The following is a 10,021-nucleotide window of genomic DNA, read 5'->3' as shown; positions in this document are numbered from 1 at the left end:
ACTTTAAGTGAAAAAAAAACATTGAAACAACCTAGACTAGAGACAGAGAAAAAAAACTTACCTAACTTACAGCTCTAAACTATTCTTATTCTCGTGACCACTGCTGCTGGCAGCACTACCGGTGCTGCTATCGGATCGTTTCGACAGTTGCCGCTTCAGCTCGCGGTGCAGCTCGTCATGGGCCTTACTGTTGTCCGCAATAGTGGTTTTACAAATAACCAATCCCACTCCACCGACATGATGCTGCTGCTGCTGCTGTTGGTGCTTTTTGCGCGGTATGAAATCATCGAACGAAAGCGACTTGCGCGACTTTTTGTTTCGTCCGAACGTACTGAACAGAGCGCCCCGACTGTTGCTATTGTCGGTGGACGTTTTCCTCCGCAGCATCTTACCGTCGCCGTCCGATTCGGTCATCTGCTTCGGCAGCGAACTGACGCTGCTGTTGTTCGTTTCGAACCCCGTTGAGGGTGGATGACTGTGCTGCCGATCGACCAGCACCCGCATCCGGTTCTTGATCGAACGCCGATGGTGGCCGAACTTTTTGCTCAACTCACTGAAAGTGGACGCTTTAACGGACCCGGACGTTGGTGGGAGTGCTGGCTGGGTGTCCGGTTCGTCTCTTTGGTTTGGTTCCGGTTGGCGCTTCATCAGCTGGTTGATGTTCATCTTCTTCAAATGGCGCCAGAGGCTGTTCGTTTGCGAGGGAGTGGCCGATGGTGAAGCGTTTCGGGATGACAGTGGAATCTCCGGAATGTTGATCTACGATTAAAACGGGAAATTAGTGTAATTCTAGGGTGAGATAAATTAACCTACCGGTTCATAGATATTTTCACTGTCGTTCGAATTATCCTGATCGTCTCTGAACAGACCAAAATTTTCAATAGTCAACTCACTCAACTCCTCATAGTCGTTGTTGCTAGTCGGTGCGCTGCACGCTGCACCGCTTGTTGCCGCTATCGGACTGTCGCTGCTGGACTTTTCCTGAAGCCGGCCAGTTTCCCGATCACGCACCATTTCGACCTTAATCCGATGTTCGGTCTCAACAACGTCGGGCTCACCCGACGCTTGTCCCCATTGCTTCAATCGTCGAGATTTCTTCAAACTCAAATCAACCACAGCGTAGATGGGCTCTGCGGGTGCTCCTCCCGCAGTACCGCCAGCATTACCGCAGTTCTTTGGTGAATTTGCTCCCTGTCGGCGAGTCGGAGAAGTTCGATTCAACTCCGTCCGGCTGCTGTAGTTCTGACTAGTTTTGTGCAGATCACTGCAGTGACTGTTGCTACGTATGCGGACCGAAGCCGTTAAACCGGTCGCCGAACTGGCTTTTGCGCTCCGGTACAGGGTATCCGTTGAGCCGACACTTCGGCCGGGCCCTCCACTGCTCAGGGTGAATCCGTTCTCCGTGAGTGATATGGTGATGCTAAATGGGAATGTAGAATGAAAATATAATCGTAGTATTATCATATTATTTTATCGTTGAACAGTATTAAACTGTTCTACTAAGAAATTTTTAAACTCGGTACGGTACGGCTTCACCACATTTTACAGTGTAGCAAAGTGATACTAAATTTCCATCACTGCAACTGCCTACTATTTTAAAAATAGTCTGTGTTTGAAAATGTCAAATGGTTTACGGAAATTCAATTCGGTTTCCTTGTGAATCGGTGAATACTACATAGACGCGCTGCCTTCAAGTATAAATAACATTTTTATTCTAAGTGCAACACAGCTAGAGCAGTACGGCATAACAATTCAACTGATCGCAGGAAAACGTTGTAGACACGAAGAGAATCCAGCGCTAATGACTTCTAAAGCAATTAATTAAAGCAAAAAGAATACCGAAATAGCCCCGGGTGTGTCTTGAGAACAATCTGAAAGATTAGTTCAATGATGCTCGTTAGAAACCGAATCAGAAATCTGACCTAAACGGCACGTTTTTCAACACTAATTGAAAAACTATTGTCTCGGTTGATGATGATCTGTTCATGTCACGCCGCTAATTTGTAAGAAGGTATATTATATATTAAATATAATAAATTGCTTTCTGACTTTTTTATGATGGAAAATGATACTCGAAATTTCTTGAAGAACGGTTTAAAATACTTATTTATTTATTCATTCATTCCATCTGACTTGATTGGTCTCCAAGGATTGTATGAAAAAAGGCCAATTGACGCAATCCTCATGCAGGCATAAAAACCTCATAATCTTCAATCAGAGAACATACATACATAAATTACAAATAGTATAAACAATTTTTTGGTAAAACTTGGCTGATGATTCATCGAATTCCGCTCCACCAAAGAGAATGCACGAATACAGGCGATAGGTTCGTTGAAGTCAAACCTCTTCTGCACTTTCTGGTTGCTTCGCAAATGATAACCGAGCGATTCATGTTCAAACTAAGCTTTGCGTCAAGAACAACACCCAGATCATTGATATGTTCAACTCTTTTGAGACGATTTCTTGTGACAGCAGTTGACAAAGTTATCGGGCAACGTTGGAGATTGCGATTGTCTTCAATGCACCTACAGCTAGGAATAATTTCAGATCGCCTGCGTATCCCAACTTACACCTAGATGTGATGTCACGTCGTTAAAATACAGCGAGGAATGGGCCAATGGGCCCATGTGACTGCCTTGTGGTACACCCGATTTATTTCAGAATGGAGAGAAAAGAAAGCCCAGAAAGTTTCCGTAAAAGTATTGGATGGTCTATTCGGTCAAACGTTGCCTTCAGATCGGTGTATATTACATCAATTTGAGCCTTCTGCTGTATGTGCGTTTTGCAGGTCGACGTGAAATCCAGAAGGTTGGTGCTAACCGAGCGTCCAGCACAAATCCGTGTTGATCGACAGTAATATAGCTTTTCGGATGCTAAAGAACGACAGTGCTTACTGTTATTTCGAATAGCTTACATGACGCAGAGGGGCTAGTTATGCCACGATAGTTCTTTATATTACGTTGATTACCGCTTTTGAAAAACAGAAACATGTAAGAATACTTCCAAATAGCTTGCCGAATTTTTGTTTGTTCAAACGAGTTCAAACGAGGCAATATAAAGGTTCAGCTAAAACGTCAACGCAGCGGGTATAAACTACTGCATGAATCCGTATATGGAACAAAATACCCTACCAAAAGTCTTACTAATTTGTAACGTAGAACTACGTTTTTGTTTTCTATATTGGGGTGCACTTTAGCTTAGAAGTACGAGAAATGAGCATGTAACGAAAAGTGGTTATGATTTGCACGCTTTTTTCAATGGATTTTTGCATCAATCGATCAGAATTTTTTCTAAAAATTGATTAATACAGAAAACTAGCTGAGTGCCCAATCTTACTCGGGGAGCCTTTGTCTCACAGCCATTTGTACATCGGTTATTGTAACCGAAATGCTTATAATGCAAAAATACAACGCCTCTTTCGGACGTTCCTCCCCATTTGTCAGCTCCCCCTCTTTTGTCTACCCGGCCACCTGCACATCTGTTTTATTTACGGAAGTCCCTATAAAACCCTATAAAGAAAGAAAAACAAAGCCATTTTTTATTTATTTATTTATTAGTTTAGTATTACATCCTTTCCTAATAAAAAAACCCGAATTAATCCACCTAGCGGCGTGACCTAGCCTTTCTACTGTCACAATAATCATCATTTAATTTCTCAGGAACATCTATGTATAATTAACTTGACTATATTTTTAAATATCCGTTCCGTATTCCTCAAAATCCTTATTTGCCAGTAAAATTCACAACGTATTGCGTAGAATAATTAAATTTTCTTTCCTTGTGTGCGTAGATACTTGTAACACCTTATTTAGTTTTATAATCGGTCGGCCTAAACTTTCGGGCTTCAGAGCCACATAGGAAACTTGTTTTGAATTGACAATATGAAATATGTGTTCAGAACAGATTTGTTGCTAATTAATTAATACCATGTGTTCAAAAGTTAGCATCTTTGAAAAACAAGAGTTCAAAAAAATTATTATTATACTTCGCCTTTGAAGACAAAGAATATCGACAACAAAATGATTAATCTCAAAATTTTACTATTAGTTTGCTTGGCTTCAATTTTGCAATATATCTGAATTAGAAAAAATAACTGAATAGAGCATTAGATATGAAAAAGAGAAATTGAACTTTTTCTTAGCTGGCGCTCCTTCAGATAATTATTTTTGCATGAAAATCAAAACTTATGCTTTTTTGAATGTACTTTCATGAAAAGATAGTCATTAGCTTGATCGCATCGTTTTTACAATGTTGGAGGGTTAGGAAAACAAGAGGGTTGCAAAAGCTGCGCCTTAAACATGCTTGAGAATGGGAAATATGATCGATATGATTTTCAGTGTTTGTCATTTTTGATTTATTTGTTGAAACATGATACATGACATAAGACATCTGTCCTTTAAAATGTCATTAACGAAAACAAATCTTACAAAATTACTACCGTGCAACGTTTACTTCCTATTTTGCATATAACATTTCTAAGCTCTATCTATTGATTGAAAAGAGCATCTATTGATGCGCAAAATTTGTTTGAAATTTGTATAAATTTATTTGGAAAAATCAACTCATTTTTAATCCTATACACCACTATACCTTCATGCTTAAATTAACTGCTTTTCTTCGCTGTTTGCTTTTCGTGTACAATTGTGAGTAACAGCAAGTGAACAAAATGACAATTGAAATCTGAAATCAAAGAAAAGAAAAAGCTTTTCGATTGAATCCCATTATTTAATATTTATTTGCAACAGATACGTAGTTCGCCTACGACGTGCAGGCTTCAACAGCATCTTATTTCAAAGCGTATACGTATCTGTTGCGAATAAATATTAAATAGTGGGATTTAGTCGGTAAAAGTTTTTTCTTTTCTTTAATTTCAAATTTCGTATTCCACTAAGAGGCTTCAAAAATTTCAGACAATTGATTCAGAAAAGTTAGAAACATATTTTCTTGAATTTCAATGCAAATTTAAAAATTGTAAATTGTCATCCCAAGTAACAATTTGAGTTTTATTACACTCTTATGATGACATTCAAGACCAAAATTGGTCATGAAAACCACCAGAAGAGTACAATCAAACTCACATTGTTGCTTGGGATCACATACACACACATACATACATACATACATACATCTATACATACATATATACATACAGGCTTGTTATTTCCTCACTCATTGTGCAAAAAGTGCAACTTTTTTTGTTCCACACAATGAGCAGAACTGCTTTCAGAAATGAGAAGCAAATCCACTCAATGAGAAACAGACTAAACACAATGAGAAAAACTGACGTGCAGAAAAATTTCTTAATGCGCTCTTTAAATGAGCAACTTTCGGTTTTGCTCCCGGTCCTCTCGGTAGCTACAGCAGTAAACCTGGAAACAAAACAACCGGTGCGCGTACAGCAGCTATAGATTCAGAGGCGTCAAGACAATCAAAAGTCGTTATATTTTGAATCTTAGCGGAGAATTGCCTTTGTTTATAATGGGACTTTCCTGTTGGTACGCGACAAGAAGCATATGTATGGGAATTCAAATGTTGCCATATCTAAATAACATTTTTCGCACTGTTGCCGTTGTGACATGCCTAACCATATGATGCAGTCGCGTTCACGGGCAGCCAAACTCAACTGAATATACTAAATGTAAGAATCATGATTCAACTGCATTAATGGATTAATATTTTTCTGATGGCAATGACCGCTACTAACAATCGTCGTTTTTTCTCAACGCACTACCCATGTTAAAACTACCCGTAGTTGTCATACGTCAGCGCATCGCATCAACTTATTCAAAGTGTATTAACATTCTCCTCAATGAGTAGCACAGTGTGCGGTTGCTCATACAACTGCGTTCAGCAAGAAAGAGCACAGTTAAAACGAAACGGAGTAGAATAAATCGCGTTGAAGACTGAGCACAGTTTGAATTTTTCTCTTCTCTTTTTTTCTTCTGAGGAGGTGCCATCCCTGTATACATACATACATACATACATACATACAAGCATATATACATACATACATACATACATACATACATACATACATACATACACACATACATCACACACATTGAATACAATCAACATTTGTTTTGAATTCACACGTTTTAACGGTTTAATATACGGTGCTTAAGTGTTAAAGTTTAAATAACTTTTGAATGAACTGTCCGATTTTAAATAACTCGGTTTCGTTTGATAGATCTCAGTAGTAATTTTCAAATAATAATAAAATGTGTGATGTTTTTCATTGAATTAATGCTTATATGTTACAAAAATATGTTTTAAATACTATTTTTTCACATTTCTTTATGTAACTTTCAAACTACAAGCCCAATCGTCATGAAATTTGGAAGTTAAGGGTTTGCAAGGCTCCTCTTTCATATGCATTCAATTTTGTTCAAATCGGTTAAGGGACCTATGAGATAATGAAGTCCCATATTTTTCATATTTTTATACATAACTTTTGAACTAAAAGTCCGATCAGTATGAAATTCAATAGCGACCAATGGGACACCTAGACCTTTCATTTGACACTAAGAACATTAAAATCGGTCCAGCCATCTCCGAGAAAAGTGAGTGAGATTAAAAGCGTCACATACACACACACACACACATACACACACACACACACACATACATACACACACACAGAAAATGCTCAGTTTTCGAAACTGAGTCGAATGGTATATGACATTCGGCCCGCAGGACCTTCTTTCCATTTCCGGTTTTCCAAGTGATTTCTATACCTTTATACTATATATTTATATAGTAGAAAGGCAAAAAAGTAGAAGGTGCAACAGTGTTTCTTCCATGGATACAACAAACCTGTCATTCCTTTCATCTCATCTTTTAGTGTCACCACCAGGAGCAAGTATGCACAAATTATTGGCTAAGCCCACTTTGGAGCATGCCACATAAAGTTTACCATGGGAAAAACATGGTGTTCTCAGATGAACTCCACGCTGTTTGAATGATTGCCCCTGGGACTCAAACAGAGTCGGCCAACAACAATTAGCACTAGTGATCGAACACTTTTTCTACAGGTCACTTTGATTCGGTGCATAACTACACTTGACAAATCTACAGCAGCGAACATTGCAGTTTAGTGTTTCGTATTTTGATTTTTTCTATTGTACGGATAAATTATATAAAATGGTAAATGGATAAAAATAAAATGGCCACCCCCCTACTAGGGACCCTCCCCCACCTAACAGGGAACCTCCCCCCCCCCTTTTGTTGACCCCCCAGTGCTGATTCTCTTATGCCAAGGAACATGTGTGCCAAGTTTGACGAAGAACGGTCAAGGCGTTTCGAAGTTATGGCCTCCTCCCTATTAGGGACCCTCCCCCACCTATTAGGGAACCTCCCCCCCTTTTTGTTGACGCTCAAGTGCTGATTCTCTTATGTCAAGATGCATGTGTGCCAAGTTTAATGAAAAACGGTCAAGGCGTTTCGGAGTTATGGGCTCCTCCCTTTTATGAACCCCCCCCCCCTCTTTTGTCAACCCCCCCAGTGCTGATTCTCTTATATCAAGGAATATGTGTGCCAAGTTTGGTGGAGATCGGTCAAGGCGTTCTGGAGTTATGGTGGAACATTCAAACATACAAACATACACACGTACATGATAATAAGCAAACATTCATATTTCACTGTGACCAGTCGAAAAAAGTGTCACAGTATAGAAGTGACAGGCTTTCGCCTCTTTTTGCATACAGTTCTAGCTGGAATAGTATGGACAAGCGATAGAGAATAAAGAATAAGGTGTAATTATTGATGCGTTTTTCACCTGAAATTTATGTAACGAATTTTTCCACGGTTTCGTGGTTGACCACTACTTTAAAGATCTTGTAGGAATATATGCAGTAGAGTTCGTTTTCAAGTTTGGGAACGTTCTTCTTTGAATCCGCATTATTTGGGGAAAAGCTGTAGGCATACGAATGAAGCAGCACACGAAAATACCAAAAACCACTACACCTTTGGTCATGCATGCTGCTAGAATGTTGAAGCGTGGCTCTGTCGCTCCGAAATGTGTGCGACACGACGAGCAAGCGATGTTGTCGTTATTCTGGTATTTCTTCTCGGTGCGTGTGTACTAGAAATGTGCCGCATGACTGGTCACAAGAAATAATGTCAAATATCTTCAGATTTTGGTCACCAACCAGTACATTTTACGTCCCTGCTACTCATAAATATTGAACCGTCGGCTTCATATGTAGTTTACTTCAGTGGCGACGGTCCGTTATCGATCCTGCGCCGAATGAATTATGGTCCTCCAGAACTCAATCCTGGGCTGCCTTTTTTTCAAACCACTCGAACACCAACTGAACGTGCATCATCCTCGATAGCGCATAACTATCAGTGCGATGTCTACTCCGAAGTCTACGGCCTGCTTCTTGATTCACTGCTTAAAATAATTTTGGCTTCTCTTTCGTCGAGCATAACATATAGCATAAGCATTCGTCGATCAGCTTCTTTTAGCGTCCACGATTCATGACCGTAAAAAGCCACCGAGAGGATTAGTGTTCTCTAGAGCGTCAGTTTTATGCGAATTTGCAAGCTACGGGACTTCAGCTATTAAATGTAATACCTGCGTAAAGGCCAGTTCGCAGCTGCAATTATTAGTCGTTTTATTTTGCGACTTACATCGTTGTCACATGTCAGGAGCATTCCAAAATATATCCAGTTTCTCTTGGGCACCAACACCATTTGGATTTCCACGCCAAGTACTTCGTTTTGGCGGTGTTAAAGGTAAGTCCCAATTTCTGAATAAATGACCTAAAGGCTTCTTTCGCTGCTCTACTTTTGATTTCGGTGATATCGACGCCATCCGCAAAATCAAAAGGCACACGAGGTCTCATCTGCTATTCTGACTCATAATTTTTACTCATCCAGCGTCACACGAATCAACGTAACTAGTTCTGTGGGCAAACCATGTCCTAGCGTTAACTGTCACAGCTCATTTCGTTTGACTGAATCGTATGCCGCCTTGAAATCCATAAAAATATGATAAACCTGCAAGTTGTACTCCCGGAACTCGTCAGTTACTAGACGCAGGGTAAATATCTGATCCATCTATCATCTATGGCAAAATTTTTGCACCTGACCGTTTTGTAGAAACTCCATTTGTCGTTGCTGGCGAACCTCTTCTCTGGACTAGCGGGCACGTGCTCTTCGTACTGGAGTTTTTAGACGGTGAGTTCTTTTTTCCGCAGCTGTACCAGGACGTCCCAAAAAGATTTGCGCAGTCTCTGGGATTCCTCACATTGGAATCGTGTGAAGAAATTCTGCACAGGATTCGCACAGAATACCTTGCTTATAGAAGCAGGATTCTTGTAGGAGAATCCAAGAGTTGAATCTCAGGGATAGCTTTAACTCGGCGCGGGAATCGTCTGCACTATGAACTGTTCTGTTCTGACGTGTAGCCGCAGTAAGCTACTCATATATATTGAACTGTTGACATCCTATCATTTATAAAATCAGCTTATTTGATACTTGCAATTTTGCATGTCATTAACCCTATAGCTTAAAATCTGCAGAAATAAAAATGGGTGATAGATGAGGAACACGCTGCATTGGTGGCAAAGATGCACAGTGGCACTCATCAGAATGTGGATAGTGCTCTTCCGGGTTCGCCGAAGGACGGTCAGTAAAGAATCAAATATTCACGCTGCGGTAGATCCTCCAAAAAGTCCTTGAATACAGAATTCAACGCACAATTATTTCATTGATTTCAAAGTTGCGTATGATACCATCGACCGTAAAATAATGGTCATTCTAACCTCACAGGGGACTTTATCAACGTAATGGTTCCTCATGTGGGCTGTTCACATGCCGCTACAGGCTGTTATGAAAGGATTGGGTTGAACAAAAATGCGTCCAAACTAAAGTACCGTGAAGCACTAATAAGACGCACACGCTAGAAGCTGGTGACTCCGTCCTAATAACGATTGAGTTTGTTTTGTTTCGAGCATCGAGCCGCTATGCTAACCGTTCTCCCGGTACTCGACACTCGATAGTGCCTGAGTCG

General features: G+C 40.1%; 1 protein-coding gene across 1 annotated transcript in view; it reads right to left on the bottom strand.

The window, feature by feature from the left end:
- Positions 1-66: 66 nt before the first annotated feature.
- Positions 67-10,021, bottom strand: part of LOC128732427 (uncharacterized) — a 52,740-nt gene continuing 42,785 nt past the window's right edge. Inside the window, exons 7-8 of the mRNA XM_053825677.1 lie at positions 814-1,420; positions 67-759 (exon numbers count right to left, since the gene is read on the bottom strand). Coding sequence (XP_053681652.1) covers positions 67-759; positions 814-1,420 — 1,300 coding nt within the window. The remainder of the gene's footprint in view (positions 760-813; positions 1,421-10,021) is intronic.

The sequence above is a fragment of the Sabethes cyaneus genome, chromosome 1 (assembly GCF_943734655.1).
Source record: "Sabethes cyaneus chromosome 1, idSabCyanKW18_F2, whole genome shotgun sequence".
Taxonomy (NCBI): domain Eukaryota; kingdom Metazoa; phylum Arthropoda; class Insecta; order Diptera; family Culicidae; genus Sabethes; species Sabethes cyaneus.
Note: the sequence above shows the minus strand (reverse complement) of the source record. Positions and strands in the feature narration are given on the sequence as shown.